Source organism: Mirounga angustirostris, unplaced genomic scaffold (assembly GCF_029215605.1).
Source record: "Mirounga angustirostris isolate CCGP_5_RB_7025 unplaced genomic scaffold, mMirAng1.0.hap1 SCAF_2, whole genome shotgun sequence".
Taxonomy (NCBI): domain Eukaryota; kingdom Metazoa; phylum Chordata; class Mammalia; order Carnivora; family Phocidae; genus Mirounga; species Mirounga angustirostris.
Window position 1 is genome coordinate 132525566 of NW_026991710.1, and position 25346 is coordinate 132550911.

The following is a 25346-nucleotide window of genomic DNA, read 5'->3' on the forward strand; positions in this document are numbered from 1 at the left end:
TCCTTAGTGGTTATAGGTCTGTTCAGGTTTTCTATTTCATCCTGGTTCAGTTTTGGTAGTTGATACATCTCTAGGAATGCATCCATCTCTTCCAGGTTATCTAATTTGCTGGCATAGAGTTGCTCATAATATGTTCTTATAATTGTTTGTATTTCTTTGGTGTTGGTTGTGATCTCTCCTCTTTCATTCATGATTTTGTTTATTTGGGTCTTTTCTCTTTTCTTTTTGATAAGTCTGGCCAGGGGTTTATCAATCTTGTTAATTCTTTCAAAGAACCAGCTCCTAGTTTCGTTGATCTGTTCTACTGTTCTTTTAGTTTCTATTTCATTGATTTCTGCTCTGATCTTTATGATTTCTCTTCTCCTGCTGGGTTTAGGCTTTATTTGCTGTTCTTTCTCCAGCTCCTTTAGGTGTAGGGTTAGGTTGTGTACTTGAGACCTTTCTTGTTTCTTGAGAAAGGCTTGTATTGCTATATACTTTCCTCTTAGGACTGCCTTTGCTGCATCCCAAAGATTTTGAACAGTTGTGTTTTCATTTTCATTGGTTTCCATGTATTTTTTTAATTCTTCTTTAATTTCCTGGTTGACCCATTCATTCTTCAGTAGGATGCTCTTTAGCCTCCATGTATTTGAGTTCTTTCCGACTTTCCTCTTGGGATTGAGTTCTAGTTTCAAAGCATTGTGGTCTGAAAATAGGCAGGGAATGATCCCAATCTTTTGGTACCGGTTGAGACCTGATTTATGACCTAGGATGTGATCGATTCTGGAGAATGTTCCATGGGCACTAGAGAAGAATGTGTATTCCGTTGCTTTGGGGTGGAATGTTCTGAATATGTCTGTGAAGTCCATTTGGTCCAGTGTGTCATTTAAAGTCTTTATTTCCTTGTTGATCTTTTGCTTAGATGATCTGTCCATTTCAGTGAGGGGGATGTTAAAGTCCCCCACTATTATTGTATTGTTGTTGATGTGTTTCTTTGCTTTTGTTATTAATTGCCTTATATAATTGGCTGCTCCCATGTTAGGGGCATAGATATTTACAATTGTTAGATCTTCTTGTTGGATAGATCCTTTAAGTATGATATAGTGTCCTTCCTCATCTCTTATTACAGTCTTTGGTTTAAAATCTAATTTGTCTGATATAAGGATTGCCACCCCAGCTTTCTTTTGGTGTCCATTAGCATGGTAAATGGTTTTCCACCCCCTCACTTTCAATCTGGGGGTGTCTTTGGGTCTAAAATGAGTCTCTTGCAGACAGCATATCGATGGATCTTGTTTTTTAATCCAGTCTGTTAGCCTGTGTCTTTTGATTGGGGCATTTAGCCCATTTACATTCAAGGTAACTATTGAAAGATAGGAATTTAGTGCCATTGTATTGCCTGTAAGGTGACTGTTACCGTATATTGTCTGTGTTCCTTTCTGGTCTATGTTGCTTTTAGGGTCTCTCTTTGCTTAGAGGACCCCTTTCAAGATTTCCTGTAGGGCTGGTTTTGTGTTTGCAAATTCCTTTAGTTTTTGTTTGTCCTGGAAGCTTTTTATCTCTCCTTCAATTTTCAATGACAGCCTAGCTGGATAGAGTATTCTTGGCTGCATATTTTTCTCATTTAGTGCTCTGAATATATCCTGCCAGTCCTTTCTGGCCTGCCAGGTCTCTGTGGATAGGTCTGTTGCCAATCTAATGTTTCTACCATTGTAGGTTACATATCTCTTCTCCCGAGCTGCTTTCAGGATTTTCTCTTTGTCTCTGAGACTCGTAAGTTTTACTATTAGATGTCGGGGAGTTGACCTATTTTTATTGATTTTGAGAGGGGTTCTCTGTGCTTCCTGGATTTTCATGCCTGTTTCTTTCCCCAAATTAGGGAAGTTCTCTGCTATAATTTGCTCCATTATACCTTCTGCCCCTCTCTCTCTTTCTTCTTCTTCTGGGATCCCAATTATTCTAATGTTGTTTCGTCTTATGGTATCGCTTATCTCTCGAATTCTGCCCTCATGATCCTGTAGTTGTTTATCTCTCTTTTTCTCAGCTTCTTTATTTTCCAGCATTTCATCTTCTATATTACTGATTCTCTCTTCTGCCTCATTTATTCTAGCAGTTAGCGCCCCCAATTTTGATTGCACCTCATTAATAGCCTTTTTGATTTCTACTTGGTTGGATTTTAGCTCTTTTACTTCTCCAGAAAGAGTTTCTCTAATAACTTCCATATTTTTTTCAAGCCCAGCTAGTATCTTTAAAGTGATGATTCTGAACTCTAGATCTGACATCGTACTAATGTCCGTATTGAGTAGGTCCCTGGCAGTCGGTACTGCCTCTTGTTCTTTTTGTTGAGGTGATTTTTTCCGTCTCGTCATTTTGTGCAGAGGAGAATAGATTAATGAGAGAACAAAATGCTAGCAGAGTAACCACGTCCCCAGAAAATATACTCTAAACAAATCAGAAAAGACCTGAAGCAGTGGGATAAGAAGGGGAAAGAGAGAAAAAAGAAAAAGAAAAAAAAAGAAAAAGATAAAGATAAAAACAAAAACAAACAAAACAAAACAACAACAACAAAAGAAAAACCAGAATGTGATCAAATATGATCTATATGGTATATAGATCAGTGCCACACACTAGATTTGGGGTGTGTTTTGGTCTTTTACAAGAAAGTGTCTCCCAAAATTTTAAAGAAAGAAAAAGATATATGTACAAAAATAAGGGTTGATATGATGAAGGGATAGAAAATGACTGTAAAAATGGAAATTATAAAAAATTTTATAAAAGGAATTGATAAGAAGTTGTTTGAAAAAGAAAGAAGAAGATTTAAAAAAAGAAAAAAGAAAAAGAAAAAAAAAAGGAGAGAATGTGATCAGGCAGGGGAATAGAAAACACCATATACTAGAGATTTAGGGTATATTTTAATCTGTTAGAAGAAACTATCTCAAAATTTTAAAGAGAGAACAACTTATATATATAAGCCAAAAATATGGGTAACTACTATGAAGGGATAGAATATGACTCTAAAAATGAAAAATAAAAATGTTTTTTTTTTAAAAAAAGGGATTGATAAGATGTTGTTTGAAAAAGGGAAAAAGAAAAATTCAAAAAGAAATAAAAAGACAAAAAGACAGTTAAAAAAAAATTAACTTTAAAAGACTAAGGAATCATGGTAAAAAAAGCCGTGAATTCTATGTGCAGTAGTCCCCTGGCGCTGGAGTTCTGCCGTTCTCATTGATTGGTAAACTTGGTCTTGGCCGGCTGTTCTCGCTGATCTTCTGGGGAGGGGCCTGTTGCCGTGGTTTCCAAATGTCTCTGCCGGAGGCGGAATTGCCCCGCCCTTGCCCCCTCCCGGCTGAGTAATCTGCTCGGGTTTGCTCTCCGGGGCTTTTGTTCCCTGCGAGCTTTCCGTACAGCTTTGGAGGGGAGAGTGAAAATGGCAGCCTCCCAATCTCCGCCCCGGAGGAGCCGAGAACTCGGGCCTGCTCCTCAGTGAGCCCCCAGAGAAAAGCCGTCAGTCACTCCCGTCTCCCCGGTCTCCGGCTGCACTCCATGCTCAACCGGCCTGTGACCGCGCGTTTCTATCTCTGGCACCCGACCCGGTCTGGAGTCTCCAAACCCAGCAGATCCCTGCGGTGCCCTCCCGCGCGGCTCCTCCCGGGGGAGGAAGGGGAGTCTCCCCGGATCTGCCGCTTGTGGGGTCCCTGCTGGAGGAGCAGGGGCCCGGCTGTGCCGCGGATCACGGTTTATGGCCACCCCGAGCTGAGAGCCCGCACCTGGGCTCCGCCTCTGCAGCCGGCTTCCCTGCTCCGATACCTGGGAGCTCTGCCGCACTCAGGCACCCCCGGTCCTTCTGTGACCCCGAGGGTCCTGAGACCACACTGTCCCGGAGGGTTCCACCCCCCGCTTAGCCACCAGAGTGACGTCCCTCGGCGGAGCAGACTTCTAAAAGTTCCGATTTTGTGCTCCGCGGCTCTATCACTTGCCAGAAGCGGCCGACGGAGGCCCCTCCCCCGCCGTCTATCCTCCCGAATATCGCCGCGGATTCACTTCTCCGCACGTCCTACCTTCCAGAAAGTGGTCGCTTTTCTGTTCAGAAAGTTGTTGCTCTTCTTTTCTTTGATCTCCTGTTGGGTTTGTAGGTGTTCAGAATGGTTTGATCCCTATCCAGCTGAATTCCTGAGAGGAGACGAAATCCAGGTCTCCTACTCCTCCGCCATCTTGCTCCGCCCCCCATCAATCAATGGTTTTGAATTCAGTGATTATTAAAAGCTCTCACTTGTTAAAAAGGATATAATTTGAAAGAGAATATATATTTTAGTTGTTAAAAATGTGTTTCATTCTCTTTTTTTGTCAAAGTTACTTTTTTAGTGTCTGCCTTAAAATGAATCTAATATGATTTGTCATGGATACTTTCCTCTTCCCTTTTTTTCTCATAGCTGTATTATTTAGAAGTATTGGTGATTAAACATCATATTAGGCAATAAGGAAGGAAGAGAAATGCTCAAGTTTTTTTTTTCTTCTTCCAATAATTTGTCATTGTTATCAGTTGATATAGGAGAAATTAAATTAATGATATTAATAATACTAGACAAATATCCTAACCTGTCAAAATGTGACAGTAATATGTATTAAATAGAAGTATGTTGGATACTTTCTATTCAGCCCAACAGACTGCTACTCTGATGGAGTTTATAGTTTAGTGACGCACTACTGCACCACCTAGCAGGGCCTCCTAATATACATGGAATATTGGAATAGGTCTAGAAAATTTTAAATATTCGTAAGGTGTTATTAAATAATATTTAACTAACTTTTTTTTTTTTTTTTACAAAATGACATATTGGGAAAAATTGCTAAAATACAACCTAAAAAAATTTAGTGGTGTATTGTTAACTCGTAATTCTTACATGAAATATCTAACCTCACTAAAGACTAAATTTAAATCCTTTTCAAACTAGGCTTATAACAGCTCTGTTGACGGAACTTTAATTATAATGCTACCCATACTATGAGAGGTGATCTCCTTTATTTCCTTGTGAATGCTAATATTTTTATTATGATGTAAAGACTACAGATGAGCTAAAGATGGCCTGTGTGAAAGCCAGGTAAAAATTATAACTAACCAGAATAGCTATCCTAACAACAACTCGAAGTATAAACATTTTTTAAATATTAAAATTTCAATAATGCAGCATAACCAGTTTTAATGTCTTGTTGTGAAATGCTTTATTGCCTTGAAGACATAGTTGAATTTGGGTGTTAATTGGGACTGAAAATTTTGGAGAACATCCATTTTCCAGATAATGACTAATAGTGTGCTCTTTGGAATGAACAATGAGTAGTATTTGTCACCAAGTTCTTTAAAAAACAATTAAGTAATTTCCCACTGATAAAAGAAGTCTGTTTGATGGGAATTTGTTCATTGCAAAATAAACGATAAAGCTGTAATTATTGTGATTGAATAATTGAAAATAAATAGGTTTCAAAGATAGTTATCTTAATATAGAACATTTGAAATACCAATAGCTAGCAATTATTTAGAGATGCTCATAAAACATTAACCAAAGCAACTAATGAGCTTTTATCTTTTTATGAATGTTAAACTCAAACTATTAATTTAAACTGTAAAATTTTAAAACATTCTTAAAAGATATATAAACCTGATACAACTTGAATTGAATCATAATAATATGTGGCTACACAGCTAATAGAAAAGCATCTTTCAAGTACTTTTATAATGAAATAATAAGATATAATGACCAAGACTGATAAAATGAAATAAGCAATTTCCAGTTTTTCAGTGATGCTCATTATAATACAACTTTGGAAGTTCTACTAAAAAATTAAGAAAAGGATTACTGTAGAGGCTTGAAGCTTATGTGGTGCATTAAGCTTACAATGGAGCACTTGAAAGCAAGAAGAATAATTCAGGAGGTGCTCAGAAGCAGATTTTAGCACCATGTCAAGATCTGTGACCTTGAAGTAGATTATTGTTAAGAATAGTTGTTGGTTGGGGGCACCTGGGTGCCTCAGTCAGTTAAGCATCTACCTTCAGCTCAGGTCATGATCTTGGGGTCCTGGGATCGAATCCCGCATCGGGCTCTCTGTTCATTGGGGAGTCTGCTTCTCTCTCTCCCTCTACCCCCCCACTCAAGCTTTCTCTCTCTCTCTCTCTCAAATAATAAAATCTTTAAGATAAACAAACAAAAAAAATAATTGTTGGTTGATCAACACAGTACAGAGCAAACTGAATGTGTTACACTACATGCAGAATTTTTTTTGAGGCAAAAAATAATCTTACTAATCTGTGTTACCAACATTATAAAAGAATAACAGCAGCATAAAGGATATATCCTAATAAGGCAGTGTATTTGTTTGGCCAGTTGCAGTTCATATACTTTACATACTACATCATTTAATCTTTATAAAAACCCTATCTTTGTGGGTAAGTTATTATTATCCCCATATTATAGATAGGGAATTTTGTCCTCTGTTTACTTCTTAATCCTCCATAATCTTGCTTTAAATATGCCATTCTACCAAAAATGCTTTTGCTAAAATTTTCAGTGACTCCCTCATTTGCTGAAAGTATTCAGTGTGACTATACTTGACGCCGTATGACATCTGCTACCGCTGACCTTCTCAGAGCTTTGGCCTGTTTGGTTTGGTGAAATCACATTTTCAGGGTTTTCTTTTTTCCTCAGTCTTCTAGTCTGCCCTTTGCATGCCCGCCCTTCCCAGGGTTATTTTTTGCCTTGCATTCTTACTCTAATTAATAACTTTTGGACAAACTCTTCATTAGCCTTCTTCTTTTTTTTTTTTGGTTATGTTTTCAAGATTCATTTATGTCATAACATGTATCAGAATTTCATTCCTTTTTATGGCCAAATAATATTCCTTAGTGTGTATGTGTATACAGGCATACCTTGTTTTATTGTGCTTTGTAGATACTGTGTTTTTCACAAATTGAAAATTTGTGGCATCCTGCAATGAGCAAGTCTATTGGAGCCATTTTTCCAACAGCATTTGCCTACTTGCTGTCTCCTTGTCACATTTGGTAATTCACACACTATTTCAAACTCTATTATTAATATTCTATTTGTTATGATGATTTGTGATCTGGGATCTTTGATGTCAGTCTTATGATTATTTTAGGGCATCAGGAACCAAGCTCATCTAAGATGTCAAATTTAATTGATAAATGTTGTATGTGTTCTGACTATTCTACCAACCAGCCATTTTCTGTCTCTTTCCCTGTCCTTGGGCCTCCCTTCCCTGAGATAGACAATACTGAAATTAGGCCAATTAATAACCATACAGTGGCCTCCAATTGTTCAAGTGAGAGGAAGAATCACATACCTCTCACTTTAAATCAAAGGTAAAAATGATTAAGCTTTGTGAGGAAGGCATGTCAAAAGCCAAGATAGGCCAAAGGCTAGATCTCTTGCATCAAAGGCTTAGCCACGTTGTGGATGCAAAGGAAAAGTTCTGGAAGAAAATTAAAAATGCTACTCCAATGAACACATGAATGATAAGAAAGTAAAGCAGCCTTATTGCTGGTATGAAGAAGGTTTGAGTGGTCTGGATAGACGGTCAAAACAGCCACAACGTTCCCTTAAGCCAGAGCCTAATCCAGAGCAAGGCTCTAACTCTTTAGTTCTATGAAGACTGAGAGGGGTGAAGAAGCAGCAGAAGAAAAGTTTAAAGCTAACAAAGGTTGGTTCATGAGGTTTAAGGAAAGAAGCCATCTCCATAACATCAGTGTGCAGGATGAAGCAGCAAGTGCTGATGGAGAAGCTGCAGCAAGTTCTCTAGAAGATCCAGCTAAGACAATTCATGAAGATGGCTACACTGAGCAACAGATTTTCAATGTACATGACACAGTCTTCTATTGGAAGAAGATGCCATCTAGGACTTTCATACCAGAAAGAAGTCAGTGCCTGGCTTCAAAGCTTCAGAAGACAGGCTGACTCTCTTGTTGGGGGCCAGTGCAGCTGACAACTTTAAATCGAAGCCAGTGTTCCTTTACCATTCTGAAAACCCCCGGCCCTTAAGAATTATGCTAAATCTATGCTGCCTGTGCTCTGTCGATGGCACAACAAAGCCTGTATAACAGCATATCTGTTTACAACATGGCTTACTGAATATTTTAAGCCCACTGTTGAGACCTACTGCTTGACAAAAAGATTCCTTTCAAAGTATGACTGCTTCTTGATAATGCACCTGGTCATCCAGCCATTCTGATGGAGATGGGCAGTGAGATTAATGTTGTCTTCATACCTGCTAACACAACATCCATTCTGCAGCCCAGAGATTAAGAAGTAATTTTGACCTTCAAGTCTCATTATTTAAGAAAAACATTTTGCAAAGCTATTATTACTGTAATAGATAGTGATTCCTCTGATGGATCTGGGCAAAGTAAATTGAAAACCTTCTGGAAGGGAAGGGATGCAGCATTTAGATACTTCTAAGAACATTTGTGATTTGTGGGAAGAGGGGTCAAAATATCAACATTAGCAGGAGTTTGGAAGAAGCTGATTCCAACCCTCATGGATGACTTTGAGGGGTTCAAGACTGCAGGAGAGGAACTAGCTGAAGATGTGGTGGGAATAGTGAGAGAACTAGAACTAGACGTGGAGCCTGAGGATGGGACTTAATTGCTGCCATCTCATGATCAAACTTGAATGGATGAGGAGTTGCTTCTTTTGGATGAGCAAAGGAAGTGTTTTCTTGAGATGCAGTCTACTCAGTGAAGATGCTGAAATGACAACAAAGGATTCAGAACAGTACATAAACTTGTTGATAAAGCAGCAGCATGATTTGAGACGGCCTCCAGTTTTTTTTTTTTTTTTTTTTTCTGGTCAACTCAGTTTAGTTAATCCAAGTCTTGGGATCATCACCTCATTACAGTCATGCATTGAAACTGAAGGCCAATGGCTAAGTTTGTTCTGTGACCCTTTTCTGGTTGTTATTGGGAGAACTGCAGGCCGCAGAGCAAGTGTCCTCCATGAGACTGTCCTACCATAAAAGGTAAAATATCCCTGTTGCTAGGAGACATATTCCACCACTTTCTGCTAAGAGGAAAGACACCTAACTCTTAATCAGGTCAGCTAACGTTCAGAAAAGATTTTTTAATTCAACCCAAGGCAGATTTTGCCCAATTTTAGATTGTCCTTGGAGAGAAAGTGGTTCCCTGGCTCCCTCCCTAGCCCCCGAAGGCAGCAACATCCACCTTTTGTTGCTGACAGCCATCCCAGGTGGGTCTCAGCTGTGCTGCCTGGGCACCGCTAGACGGGTCACACATGCAGCTGTGGAAGCAGCTGGTCCCTTTGTTTGATGCTCCCAGCCTCGTATGTGACCGCATCAGCACTCCCAAGCAACAAAGTCCAGCTTTAGAGAAATGACTAGAAATGATAGCAAAAATCATCTGCAGGAAAAAATCCAAGCCCTTCCTTCATATTGTTGAGCCAAGAAAAAAGGAGAAAAAGTCCCTTACAGTAAAATGAATGGGGCAGAAAAGAATTTTCCGCTTGTGCTTCATTTTGTCTATGGATCACATTTTGACCATTTCATAATTATTCTTTGGTATGTTTTGTGGAAGAGAGACATTAGGCATTTGGAAAACTCGCTTAAAACCCTGACATTTGTTTGATACGAAATTTACCCTTTTGTTTCCCCTGGAATAAATCTAACAACTCTGGACTATTGACAAACATTCCCTTTTGGTGTCCCCACTCCCCTCGAAGCCAACATGAGGTAACGGAAATTTTCTATGCAAATATGTGATCACCCCAATTTGCATACTGTTTGCATAACTAGGGATACAGGGATTTTTTCTCCTCCTTCTGTGGGAGAAACCCAACCACACGACCTTCTTGGATTTCATCTTATATCTGATTTCCTGCCTTAGACACACAGTGTTAAGAGAATTTTCCCGGACCTATGATAATCTGACCCCTTATCTTCCAACCTTCCTATAATAATCAAACAAAATTACTTAAGTCTTCATCCTGCATAATAACAGGAAATCCATTCTCTTCCAGAATATCTACTCTCTGGGACTCCAGAGAGCAATTTCTTACTACCTAGTAACAGCTTCTGAAGTCTTCTGCTTCTCTCTCCTGGCTTTGCTCCAAGTGTTCAGTTCCTCCTTTATTAACACAATCTAAATTGCAGTGGTCAGTTGGTTTCCAAAAGATGAAGATGGCAGAGTGGATTATGAAACACAAAGGAAAACAGAAAGCTCTCAGACATCATGGTCCTCTTCAGTGATTCTATTTCACAGGGAGCCCTTACTCCTCCTTTCCTCCCTGGGTTCTGGCTGGTTGCTGGAATCCATTGTTTCTCTCACATTCAAATCCCCAGCTCCTGGACTCTTCCTCCCCCGGGAGGAGCCGCGCGGGAGGGCACCGCAGGGATCTGCTGGGTTTGGAGACTCCACCCGGGGTCGGGTGCCAGAGATAGAAACGCGCGGTCACAGGCCGGGTGAGCACGGAGTGCGGCCGGAGACCGGGGAGACGGGAGTGACTGACGGCTTTTCTCTGGGGGCGCACTGAGGAGGGGGCCCCGAGTTCTCGGCTCCTCCGAGGCAGAGATTGGGAGGCCGCCATTTTCACTCTCTGCCTCCAAAGCTGTACGGAAAGCTCGCAGGGAACATAAGCTCCCCGGACTCCAGTTTTGAAAGAAGTTCTGCTATGGGTAAAATGCTATCAAACAGCATCACATGCTACAGAGAAATTGTTCATGAAAGGAAGAGTCAATGGATATGGCAAACTTAATTGTTCTCTTGCCACAGCCACTTTGACCTTCAGCAGCCACCAGCCTGGTCAGTCAGCAGCCATCAACACTGAGGCAAGACACCCTCCACCAGCAAAAAAAAATATTATGACTCACTGAAAGATTAGGTGATAGTTAGTATTTTTTAGTAAGACTATAGTACAGTGTAAATACAACTTTTACATGCTCTAGAAAATCAGACAATTCATTTGACTTGTTCTTTTGCAATTGTCACTTTATCGCAGTGCTCTGGAACTGAACCCACAATATCTCCAAGGTACGCCTGTATACCCCATTTCATTTATCCTTTTATCTCTTGATGGACATTGGGTTGTTTCCATCTTTTGGCTCTTGTGAATAATGCTGCAGTGAACATGGGTGTGCAAGTATCTGTTGGAGTCTCTGCTTTCAGTTCTTTTGGGTTTATACCTAGAAGTGGAATTGCTGGATCACATGGTATTTCTATGTTTAAGTTTTTGAGGACATAGTATAATTATTTAAAAGTTAAAAATGTACATTTAGTGAGAAAGTACGGACATGTTAGTGATTTATTTAACTCATTAGTGAGGGACGCAGCGGGATAGTAAAGCTGCTTCAGTGGAAAATTCAGGAGCTTGAAGTGAAAGAATGAATGCTGAAAGTAGATTGCTAAATTAGGTACAGGCTTGTTAATGTCTCACAGGGCAATAAAGGCTTAATCTTTGGGGATATCTTTTCTACCTGACATAGAACATTTGCATCTATACCAGGCAAATATCATTTGCAATTTATGAATCTTCTGTATCTTATCTGCTTTTGCAGAGTCTGGGCCCTAACTAATTGAAAATGGCAAGTCAGACAAAGTTACACTTTCCTAGAGAATCATACAACCCTTAGGTAGGCTTGTTATACAATGTTTCAGCATGATATTGAAAGGGCAAATAATAATCTTTTTTTCCTTATTTCCAAATTTTGATTTTTCTTACCTTTGTGTTTATTCCCGTGCATTTTTCATACTGTTTTGCATTCACTTTTTTTTTTTGTAACTTCATCTTTGTATATATCTTTCTTAGGTTGTATTACTTTGTTGAAATTTATTTACTTTTCTTTAAATTTTGATACATATTGCCAAATAACCCTCCAAGAAAGTTTGTGCATTTATTTTTCTATTGGTGATGTATGAATGTGCCAGCTCTCCATGCCTTGGCCAGTGATAAATATGATTACTCATCATCATTTCCAATTTCATGGGCAAAGTGAAAAAAATAGAATCTTGTTTTTCATTGCTTTTCTTTTGTAGTGAGACAGAACATATCTTCATGTTTACTGGTTCTTCAAAGCAAACTTTGCTATAGAGTTTTTCATGCGAGTTGTTACTTTCTTAAAAGAAACTTGCAGTATCCCTCAGTGTTTTTGAGAGAACTGTCAGATTGTTCTATACAAATCCAGTTCATGTTTAATGTTATATAACATTCTATCATATGAAAATAACATATTTTACTAATCTAGATTGTTTCTGGGTTTTTTTGTTTGTTTATTTTTTTGTTTATTTTTTGGCTATTATATATATGTATGCAGTAGATGTCTTTGAAATGTATTTATGTACCAAGTACATTTACTTTTAAAACTAGACTTCATTTTTTAGAGCAGTTTTAGCTTCACAGCAAAATCGAGCAGAAAGTATAGAGAATTCTCATATATCCCCTGCCTCCCCCTGCCCACAGCTTCCCCCACTATCAACCTCTGCACCCAAAGGTGTGCATTTGTTGCAATCAGTGAACCTACAATAACACATCATCCCCTACAGTCTATACATTACATTAGGATTTGCTTTTGGTGTTGTTCATTTCATGGGTTTTGACAGATGTTTGAACATATGTATCCACCATTATAATTTTATACAGAAGAATTTCACTACCCTAAAAGTCCTGTGTTCTACATGTTCATCTCTCCCTCCCCTATAACCCCTGGCAACCACTGATTGATTGATCGATTGATAGATTTGTACTGTATCCAAGTTTTGCCTTTTCCAGAATGTCATATAGTTGGAATCATGCAGCATATAGCCTTTTCAGATTGGCTTATTTCACTTACTAGTATGTATTTAAGTTTCCTGCATGTTTTTTTTATGGCTTGATAGCTCATTTTTTTTTCTTGTTGAATAATATTCTGTTGTCTGGAGTTTTGCCTCCTACTTTAGTCCTGCCCTTCCCTGATATCACCACCTATCAAAATTCTGCCTACTCTCAGAGAACTCCTGACTCACTTGCTGCAGTCTTTCCTGACCTGTGACCGAACTGATCATTTAGTCCCTCAGCAAGGGCTGTCACCCCTAGAGTCCTTACTAATTATTCCCTTACTTGTTTAATTATCACTTCCTGAGGGTATGGCCCTCAAATTTTTCTCTCTCTCAGACTGGTAGCTCAGACCTTCAAACATAGAAAGTCCTTAATGAATTACTATTTAATGAACAAATGAAGGAAGAAATGAATGTTAACCTAGCAAGGTGAAACTGATTGTTAACTGCATCTCTTTTGTAATCATTGAATTTAGTTTAGAACATAAAAACAAATAGATGTTTTATTTTATTAGTCCATGAAACAAACTTGCCATTGTTAGTCAATGTATCTTAAGTCTGTGAAATCTGAATAATATTAGATTGATCAGATATTAATAATTAACATTAATAATCAGAAATTGCTTTGTTTTCTAGTGCTGTATTGTATTCATCTGTGTATAACCAGCAACTAACATAGTCTTTGCATCTAGTACCCAAAAAACACTTTTTAAAAGCTTTTAAAGAATACAATTAAAGTTAGTTTTGATGTTCAGTAACCAATTGAAACTTATAGGTGGCATTTTTAGAACAATAGAAAAGGAATGCTGTCAATAGTAATTGTGAGCCTTTTCAAAAAGGTGATAATAACTATAATGGTAATAATGTTAATAATACCTATAATAAATTTGTTAACTTTTGAGTACCCTCTTTGTCCCAGGTTTCATGCCTTAGGTACAGCCTTTTATTTGATTCTTGTGAATAATTGAAGATTAATTTTATTGACGAATTTGAAGCTCAGAGAAGTTAAGTGACTTGCCTTAGGGCACATAATAGGTCATAATTCAGACCCACATTTGTCTAATTGTCCTGTCTTCAGGTCTCAGTGTAGGTGTCAGTTCACTTGGTTACTTTCAACTAATCCTGAATCTAGATGCTCCATTTGCAATCTATTTCCATTTTCATAGTCTTTTTCAAATTGTTTTATATTTGACTGATTGCCAATGTAACTGACAATTATTTCTTTGAAGTCTGAGAGTACTCACAGCGGTATCCTTAGTACCCAGAGCATAGAAAGGAATATATGGTTAATAAATAAATTTTGAATTGAATGAGTGAGCCAACCCATCACCTAGGGACTTAGGAGGAATTTAAAAAAACCTTTTCAGAAAGTATATGATATACTCTGTAGCTAGATTCTCAAGGATGTTTATTGGAAAGGGAACTAACTTATTTATATAGCAGGTACTATATTAATCTTTTACATTGAGCATTTTATTGAATTATCACATTAGAAATTAAGATTCCTGTTTTTATTTTTTTTTATGTTAAGAAATTGAGCTCAGATAGTTTAAGAGACTTGCTCAAGGTAAAAGCTTTAAGACTCAGAGCTGAAACTTGAGTCAGGAACTTTATATTTCCAAGCCCATGTTGACTCCATTATATTAGACTTTATAATTTGATTAGTATAACTATAAAAAATTATTTATGATGATATATAGAATTTTAAAAGGAGTGACATTAAAACATTCTTATATGATTTGTAATTTTGTAATTTTCCCCATGAATAGGTTTTGTTTTGTCAAAGCCTTTGATACTATGTAGGGCTACGTTGGGCTTTAATCAGCTTTTGGCTGGTTAAAATGCTTTGAACTTAATAACTGATATAAAGATTTACATTATATAAAGATATTCTTGGATTGATGGAAATATTGATTAGACTTTAAGAAGGATTTAGAAGAATGAACTTCACATGGAGAAGCACCATTCAAATTGCTTTAAAATTTTAAAAGAAAAATAATTTTTCTGTATAATTTTAGATGAGTTAGCCATACCATTTTTGGAGGTAGAATTGTGGAACATAGAATAGTGCTCCCAATGTGTGGAGATTTTAAGGAGAATTCAGTGTTAATGCTGGGGTAATTTCTGAAGTTCTACCCCAAACATTACAAAGTGGCTTCTTTTTTTTTTTTTAAGATTTTTTATTTTTTGACAGAGAGAGACAGCGAGAGAGGGAACACAAGCAGGAGGAGTGGGGGAGGGAGAAGCAGGCTTCCTGTGGAGCAGGGAGCCCAATGCGGGGCTTGATCCCAGGAACCTGGGACCATGATCTGAGCTGAAGGCAGACGCTTAACGACTGAGCCACCCAGGAGCTCCGAAAGTGACTTCTTTTTAATTATACAAAATATGCCAAAGTTAAAGCATAGAATTGCTTTAATTCCTGTCAGATATCTTGAGTATTATTATAAAATATCGACATAATGTCACTGGAAATTAGTTACTAAGGTGTAAACTAGCATACATTCCAAGATGTAGTAGTTTTAATCTAGATATCTGTATCTCTAAACATACAGCTAACATTCTATTAAAGTAAGAAAACCTAATATTAGACTAAAATAAAGCATCTTAATTCTAAAAGCCACATCGGCAGAGTTTCTGGGAAGTGGCATCCAAATAATGCTCACAGACTCTTGTCAAGTATATGACAATCCGTCGACTGTTATTTTACTTTTCATCCATCTCTATTTCTGGCAAGGGTTTGTGGTGTATCAAAATAACAAAAAAATGCAAAGAAATAACTGAAATAGGACTAAATGTGCAAGGGTCATGCAGTGATAGTCATACAAGGATATGAGAGAGAAATTATTGATTCAATTGACTATAGAATTTAGCCTTCAGTTCCCTAGCTGCCAAGCAGAAATAAAAACATGATGGGATACTTCAGTCTTGCTTTCCTGTAATAGAGAGCATATAAGAGAATCAGGAAAGTATTTTTAGTATAAACTCTGAGGAATAGGTTTGTTTTTGCAAAGTGCTTAGACTAAGTATGCCTAGCACTAGTAAACACCTATATAATGATATTATGGTAATATATGTATAAACAAAAGAAAAAATTAAATAAATAAAGAAGAATTTATGTTGTATATTTTCATATAATGGTCATTGACCAAAATAAGGAGTCATGGCTTTAATAACGTGTTTATAAAAGATACATAGGCAACCTCTTCTGGTTATTTTTCATACTAATCCTTGATAGCAAGTTAAGGACATGTATTTTATCATGACATTGTGAGTGCACATTTTAAATATGGCAGTTTAAAGATGTAGTTTTTGATGATTTACCTTTTGATAAGACACAGTACATAGAGAAGGTAATAGAATAGTTTTAGTGTATGTAATTTTAGAATACCGATAATTTTAGCAGATCACTCCAAGGAAGCTTTTTAGCAAATAATTTGAAGTTGAATACTGTTAAGTGCTCAAAGTAATGTCAAATGTATGTCAACCATGTGCTTTAGCTAAGGTAGTGTAATTGGTATTTTATTAGAAAATTAATCCTAGGAGTGCCTGGGTGGCTCAGTGGGTTTAGCGTCAGAGGCTTGATTTTGGCTCAGGTCATATCAGGGTCATGGGATGGAGCCCTGCATGGGGCTCCATGCTCAGCAGGGAGTCTGCTTGAGGTTCTCTCTCTTCCTCCCTTTCTGCCCCTCCTAGTGTGCTCTCTCTCTCTCCTTCTCAAATAAATGTCTTTTTTCAAAAAAAAGAAAATAATTGAACCTAATGTGTATTCCTTTTAAAGGGGAGGGCCATGCATGTTTGCCTGGAATGGATAAAAGCTTGCATCAGGAAGCAACATGAGGTCTTCTGGAAGTCTCACCATGTGATGTAGATAAGCCTTTGTCTTGGACGCGTATGAATTAATTCTTGTTGTCATAATCACTGTCAGATGTGAAGCAAATAAGTCCCATTATGAATTCTAAGATAGGTGTATATTTTGACGGTTCATGTAGTTGTACAATGCAGCTCTTTATTTTCCAGAGTTCTAGGCCTCCTTTATCCCCTCCTTAATTCCATGTTCATCTGATTAGAAAAATGTTATCTTTTTTTTTATCAGTGGCGCAGATATGTTCAGTGTCAGTTTATATAATCCTTAATTTATTTGACTTTGGCCCTCTAGTGTCATTGGCATGTGATTTTTAAGAATCAATTTGTATTACACATGTTGAAGTTTTTATAAACCTTAAGTTTAGAGTAGCTATGAGATGTAGGCAGTTTAAATCTTATTTCACTGCCTATACTTCAGTTTGTGGATATTGTTACTATGTACCTTACCCTTCTACAATTACTATACAGAGTCTGAAGATAATGTGAGAAAGTAAATTGTCCAAGCTTTTTTACTGGGACAATTACTACCTCTTGATTATGCTTTATTTTATATGTTATACATATATAAAGCATGTGCACTTACATTTCATAGAAATCTATTCTTATTACTTAATAAAAGATGGTCTATAACCTCTTCCTAGTTACTTACTTGGATTTCAATTTGAAGTTTATTATTTAATTCATTTTGATCATGTTGAAAGGCTATGGGTAAGACAGTATTTTGTGAATTTTGAATGATTGAAAATAAGGAAGCTAAAGCCCAAAACAATTTTTACCTTGAGCACTTTTGTGCATGTTCTGAGTACAGTATGCAATATTAAAATCAAAAGACCTGAGCACGATGCTCAATGCTAAGTTTGTATATGCTAACAACCTGATTTTTGCCAGAACCCCATTTCACTGGCAGATGTAAAACGTATTAAGCTATTGAACATGTTCCTAGGTTCACATATTCTTAAAATATATGTCTTGACATAATTTAATTTTTAGAGATAGACAAACTGAAGTAAAATAGCCAGCTATTTAGCAGATTTCAAGCCATTTTTCTACTATAGTTAAATAAACACAATGCAAATTTTGATATACTCATCTGTTTTGCATAATGCAAATCTCATTTGACTATCTCAAATTCTCTCTACAATCATGTACATATATGAGTAGTCAAGAATAGTTTTTCTTTTTCCTTCTTACATATACATATATAAGTATGTGTGTTATATACATGTGATATAATGTATATGTTATATATATGTATTTTTTTAAATTTTTTATTCTTATGTTAATCCCCATACATTACATCATTAGTTTTATTTATTTATTTATTTATTTAAAGATTTTATTTATTTATTTGACAGAGAGAGACACAGCGAGAGAGGAAACACAAGCAGGGGGAGTGGGAAAGGGAGAAGCCCACTCCCCACAGAGCAGGGAGCCCGATGCGGGACTCGATCCCAGGACCCTGGGATCATGACCTGAGCTGAAGGCAGTTGCTTAACCAACTGAGCCACCCAGGCGCCCACATCATTAGTTTTAGATGAAGTGTTCCATGATTCATTGTTTATGCATAACACCCAGTGCTCCATGCAGAATGTGCCCTCCTCAATACCCACCACCAGGCTAACCCATCCTCCCACCCTATGTATATTATTTTTATAGTTTGCTACTTAGTAAAAAGCAAATAGAAACATTTTCCCTTGGCTTCTTATCTGTTTTTAATTTAATTTTATTCTACTTTTTTTGGGAAGAATAATGACAATATTTAGCTTTCTACTTTTTTTGGGAAGAATAATGACAATATTTAGCAGTCTCATGTTTTTACAATAACACCACTTAACAAACTGGCGTAATTGGCATTTGTAAAAAGGTGAAGCAATTATTGGTAAAGTTATATTTTGATGTTGGAGCTAGCAAGTGCTAAGGAAATTTCTGTAGAGAGTTGTTAAATAGACACAAGGGTCTTTTTATACTGCCCGTGGGGCTCTTTATATTTAGTGACCAAGCAGTTTTGATCCTGTTTGATGGTGGGAGACTAAAAATATTTATGCTGCTTATCACTGAAACTCTTTTTATTCTGGTGCTGAATATATTCTTTCAAATAGCAGTAAACACACACATACACACATTTTTTTTTTTTCCAGGACTATAGAGTTAACATTTTCTTGAGACAGAAATGGAATGATCCCAGGCTGAAGCTCCCTAGTGATTTTCGGGGCTCAGATGCACTGACGGTGGATCCCACAATGTACAAATGTCTTTGGAAACCTGACTTATTTTTTGCAAACGAAAAAAGTGCCAATTTTCATGATGTGACCCAGGAAAATATCCTTCTCTTTATTTTTCGTGATGGAGATGTTCTTGTCAGCATGAGGTATTCTTTAATATTTGTACAGATATATATATATGTATATATATTTTTAAGTTAGATTATCACAGAAAAACATATTAAGTGACTTCTAAGACCTGTTTCTACTTTCAGGTTATCTATTACTCTTTCATGCCCTTTGGACTTGACCTTGTTTCCCATGGACACCCAACGTTGCAAGATGCAACTGGAGAGCTGTATGTAAATGAGACCCTAAGTGAATATAGCAATAAAAATGCTTAAAAGTTCTAGGCAATACATTCTGCTAGTCTCTTAGATAACAATGGTAAAATTAATGCTTTTTATTACAAATAGTCATTAGAATAATTTATTTAGGAAAATTACTGTTATTCTTTTACTGTAAAAATTACTAAGATAGACACAACCTTTGGGTACTAGGTTTTCCTTTCAGTTTATGTAGGTGTACACTTCTAACTTATTCCAATTGCCATCATCATTTGAATTGATAATATAAATAAAGGAGAAAACAGTATCCTAATAACTGTTCTGCTGTTAGAGCCACATGTTCAGAGCAGAAAATTTAAAAACATTAAAAAACAGTGCCTAAATCCTACCAAGTAGTCATTCTCTGTGGATGTCTAAAAAATTTTTTTTGCAAAATTGGAATTTTTGTGTTTATGATCATACATTTTTCAGTTCATGAAAGAAGTACCATATTAAGGTATAGGTATATTAATTAAAATGATTATTGAAATTATTATTTATCAATTAATTCTCTATGATGCTTATCTTTTGAAAATAAAAGTAGGACATAAAACTTGAAAAACTAACACTAGTATAAGGCAGCCTTTGCCTGAATACCTATATACCATGACCTATTTCAGCAAAAAGTAAAGAATGATGACCTTGTAAAATATCTTATATATACTTGCTAGATGATATGCTTTAAAGTTACTTTGTGGTTATCTGTTGTTTTTTTTAAAAAAAATTTACTAGGGCGCCTGGGTGGCTCAGATGGTTAAGCGTCTGCCTTCGGCTCAGGTCATGATCCCAGCGTCCTGGGATCGAGTCCCGCATCGGGCTCCCTGCTCCTTGGGAGCCTGCTTCTCCCTCTGCCCCTCTCTCTCTCTCTCTGTCTCTCATGAATAAATAAATAAAATCTTTAAAAAAAAATTTACTGAAGTTGGAGCCTAAATTTGAACAATCTCTACTGCTTTCTAAGTATAAATTGAGATTTTACAGATGTAAGTGTATGTACGTATGTACATTTTTGTGTATGTGTTGTATATATTTAGGCCTGTGTGTCAATATGTATTTGTGTAAAAAATTCCAACTGGATATTTACATTCAAATCTATTGCCAGATGCACTGAAGTATTGCTTTGAAAAATCCATATACTCTAGCGTTGAATGGTAGGCTACTGTATGCTGTAAAACCCCATAGGTCCTTGAATTGTAGCCATATTACCTAAACCCAAAATGTGTGCTTCCACATTTAATAATGATGTCCATTTGAGAGGTTGTTTTACTGCTTTCCTGTGCAATGCAATGCCTTTAGGGAAATTTATGGTTATTTCTTCAAAAGTATAAGTGATTCGGTGCTTAAGATTTTTTTTTTTTAATTTCCAGGTAGCATATTGTATAATTGTGAATGACTCTATTCTGAATATATTCAGAAAGCTAGTATGACTTATTTATTACTTTTTATTGATGACAGTTCTGAATTCTGACATAGCAAAATATGCTACTATATATGAGGCAGTGAAATTGTAACTATTTATGATATGCTCATTGTTTTAGCTTGTTCTTTCTTTAAGTCAATTATCTGTAAATTTGTGCTTATGTTTTCATTGATGGCCATAGATTTTATCTCTTTGCATTTTTAACAAAAATTTCATAGAAGAATGGCCTATAATCTTACCATTTCTGTGTTTAGTAATTGGATTCTTAAAATATTAAGAAAGTATTAATAATTATATTTCAAACTAATATTTTCATTTATTTACTTTTGTTTATAGTTGGCTACACAACTGATGATTTACGATTTATCTGGCAGTCAGGAGATCCTGTTCAGTTAGAAAAAATTGCCTTGCCTCAGTTTGATATTAAAAAGGAAGATATCGAATATGGTAACTGTACAAAATACTATAAAGGCACTGGTAAGTAATAGTCTTTGAATTAAACAAAACTAAATCCTATTTCAAAGGTTCATTTTAATTTTAACATATGCTAGGAACAGAATAGAAGAAAATTAGTTAAAAAGTGAGTTCAATATTTACAAGTAGTTTATCTTTGCGTTCATATATTTAAATCTTTCATAAAATTACATTCACTAAAGTTCTTAAAAATGTTTATTACTAAATAGTTTTGCTTTTCTTTATGTAATTCTAGATAACAAGAGGTTTTTAATTTTTTATTTTAGTAATATGAACTCTCCCAGGCAATGGTTTTCTTAGGTGTTGCCAAGAAACTCTGCTTCTGGCAAGTTTCAGTTTGGAGCCAAACATGGATTTGATCAATGCAATGCATATACACTTGTCTCTTGTCTTTTAGGCAGGTTGTAGATGTTGGTTGACCCATATTCTTAGTTTTACAAGGCACTGATCTTTATGCTGTGTAGGAAGCAATAAGTGTGGAGAATAACTGGACATCAGTAAATACTCCCTGTATAATATTGTTGGCCTAGGTTATGGAACAGCTGATTGTGAAAAGCACAACAGATTAACCTCATTCATTACATTACCTCAAGCTTTGCAGAAATGAAAATATAATACCCACTAAGCAATACTTTAATAATATGATTCATATTCAACATTTGAGTCACAACTGATAAAGTTATTGAGGGTTTTAGATATTAAATATAATGTTTTTTCCCATAGTAACATACATAAAAGGCTGATTGATTTTGCTCATTACATTCAAACTAATCATTTCAACTTGTAAATTACACAATCCTAATTTTCTATGAGGAAGTAAGCAAAGATATGACAAAGATGTTCAGAAATAGATATAATTAGGAGCGCCTGAGTGGCTCAGTTGGTTAAGTGCCCAACACTTGATTTTGGCTGGGTCCTTAGATCAAACCAATGTAGGACTCTGCGCTCAGCAAGGAGTCTGCTTGAGACTCTCTCTGCCCCTTCTCCCACACCCCCATGGTGCTTTTAAACTCTCTCTAAAATAAATAAATCTTTAAAAAAAGAGAAATAGATACAATTTAACTTTAAATGTATTGCAACATTTATGTTGACTTGAAAAAATAAAAATGTATAGTGTAATTGTGTTGAATTCAGGGAGATCAGATGCTTGAGCTTATAATGCTGCCATCATGGCATCATCAAAGACAAAATATAATACTAAAGAAAGCAGAGTGAATGTTTGCACATTTACAGTGCTACAATAATGCAACACTTAGGCTACTTGGAGATAAAGTTAGTTTAAGCCTCTGTTGTCGTTGACCTTCACATAATTTAATGGATTACATAGCATTTATATATAAATAGTTCCTTCTTTTATAGAACTAATAGTATATTAGAACAAGAGAGATAATAAGCAAATATACTGCTAAAAGAACTTATAAAAGAATTTAAAAAGGAAAATCTGAGAGCTCTTAAAAATTTGACCATCAGAGTACTCAATGAAGAAGTCATCGATACATGGACTTTTAGATATGGAAGTGATCTTATTGACAATTCTGAGCCAGTTCCTTTATTTAACACAGAAAATAACTGAGGAGTAGGGTGAGTGAGGACTTACTGAATGTTACAGGCAAATCAATGTCAGCCATTGAACTAAGCACAGTACTCCTTTTCCCTGTACTCACTCAAATTAAGGAAATGGACTACAGTGTTTAGAAACTTTTACAGGTCACCTAGTGATGAAAAAAAAAAAAAAAGTTTGAAAGCCAAGGAAAATCCTTTTGGGATTGTTGTATAGAAACACATATTTAGTAGATGGCTTTTGGAGTTCTGGCTGTATGTCAGGCATTATTTTAGTGCTCTGCAGGAACTCTGTATTTTAATCCTCACAACAACCCTGTGAATTCAGTACTTTTATTTTCTCTATTTTACATGTTAGGATAATAAAGCAAAGACACTTACCCAAGTCATACTGTTACTAACTGGAATAGTGAGTCTGACATTATTATACTACCTGTGGAGTCAGTCCTGTTATACTTTGCAAATAGTTATCCACACCTAGATTATATGCTTAACATTTCAAAATGAATAGTCTCTAAGTTGTTTTGAGAAATTTGAAATGACCCTATTGAAGTTTTAAACTTCATCTAAAGATTAAAATAAAACTAGTAATTTTATTTCTGATTTTATGTGATAGCTTAAAATTATGAGATAGCGTTGAAAATCCTGGGGGCACTTATTTTTTTGCCTTTAAGCCCTACATCTACATATCTCCATTTAAGGGAATAAAGGAGACATCACTGCCCTTTTATAGATCTATATTCTAATATGGTACACACATAAAATAAATACTATTTGTTTTTGTTCTTGAGAGATTACTCAAGATTATAAGAAGTAAAGTTTTCTGTGGTACTTTTTGAGCTATTTTAAGTATGTCACAGGTCTCTCATTAGCTACAGAAAACAACAATAAAAGAACTTATGTCTAACATAACGATAATTGTCATTTACTGTGTTTCAGTAAACGTGCATTTCAGTGTTTACATGAAATGTAATACATTTCATGAATGTACATGAATCATCATATGAATATAAGTAAAACATATTTTAATGTTTGGATAATATTTAGATATGCATTTACAAATGTGGTACCTTCTAAATATATGAATGCCTAATATGTAGAATAGTGAAAAAGATATAGACAGCAACGTTTACTAAATGATGGACAATATTTTCTTTAACTTGTACAGAAATAATCAGAAATGATGATTTGGCTTTAGCTTTATTGAAAATTACAGTTTTTTAAAATTATAGATGTTACAAAGGTGGAGAGATATATGGGAAGACAAGTATACAAAAATACTTAAATTGCAAGCCTAAGTGAATAATAATGAAATAAAACCTCACAGGAAATAGAAAGTAAATTGAATTTGCCAATGAACATTTATATCAATTAGCTGCCCACCTGCCTCTCATAAATGTAACAGTACTAGGAAAAGATCAAAAAGGATCAAGAAATGTTTCTCATAAAATTTTATGGAGCAAATCACTATAATATCCAAGCATATATTTTATTGCCAAATTCATCCCAGTCCTGGGAAGCTCCCCTCGTGGGTGCCTTCATAAATGGAGGGGGTGGAAACTGGCTTCAGAGTATAGGATTCCTGTTATTTAGGCTGTCATTTAAACATGGTGGAATGGAATGCAAAAATTCATTTTAAAGTGAGCAACTCTACAATAAGCTGTTGTAATATTTGTGACAATTTAGGCTACCTAAAAAGATGCAGTAAGCAAATACATTTTGTTCTCTATCTCACAGCACTAGGCAAACACAAAATGAACTTGAATAAATGATGCTATTGCCAAGCCAGGTACTTCAGAACCACTTTTAGGAAATACTGTGAGCCTCTTAATTGCAGAAAATTGGACTTATAAAAGATAATATTTTGGAAATTTTGCACATGATTGTTAGTTAGAAACATGTTCTTGTTTGTCCAGGCAGGAAGTTAAGATGAGTGGTGGGAAGAGAAAAGGGAGGGAGTTCTCCTTGTTTGACCTCTTGTATCTTTTTAAAACCTATGCACAATTTAAATTAATTGCCTAGTTTTAATAAAATTAAAATTAAAAAAATGACAAACATGCTGCATTTTGGGGGTGTTGTTTTTTTTATATAATTTGGAAACATTTGGCATAATTAGAATTTACTTCAGTTCCAGTCAGCTCTTTATTTATTTATTTTTAGATTTTATTTATTTATTTGAGAGAGAGAGAATGAGAGAGATCACATGAGAGTAGGGAGGGTCAGAGGGAGAAGTAGACTCCCCGCCGAGCAGGGAGCCCAATGTGGGACTCGATGCGGGACTCGATGCGGGACTCGATCCAGGGACTCGATCCAAGGACTCCAGGATCATGACCTGAGCCGAAGGCAGTCGCTTAACCAACTGAGCCACTCAGGCGCCCCAGTCAGCTCTTTATTTTTGTTACATGTTAGCCCCACTATCTTTCTAATCTCTCAGAGGTAGCAATGATTATAATTCACACTGGGAAAAGGATAGATTTCTGGTCTAAGTTATTATTATTATTATTTTTTAAGATTTTATTTATTTATTTGACAGAGGGAGAGACAGCGAGAGATGGAACACAAGCAGGGGGAGTGGGAGAGGGAGAAGCAGGCCCCCCGCCAAGCAGGGAGCCTGATGTAGGGCTCAATCCCAGGACCCTGGG

The 25346-nt window shown here is 36.1% G+C and overlaps 1 protein-coding gene across 4 annotated transcripts in view; it reads left to right on the forward strand.

The window, feature by feature from the left end:
• Positions 1-25346, forward strand: part of GLRB (glycine receptor beta) — a 96508-nt gene that overhangs the window by 46811 nt on the left and 24351 nt on the right. For all 4 annotated transcript variants that reach the window (XM_045880237.3, XM_064585204.1, XM_064585205.1 and 1 more), the window contains 3 exons: positions 18805-19034; positions 19143-19225; positions 21007-21147. In XM_045880237.3, the coding sequence (XP_045736193.1) occupies positions 18805-19034; positions 19143-19225; positions 21007-21147 (454 nt within the window). The remainder of the gene's footprint in view (positions 1-18804; positions 19035-19142; positions 19226-21006; positions 21148-25346) is intronic.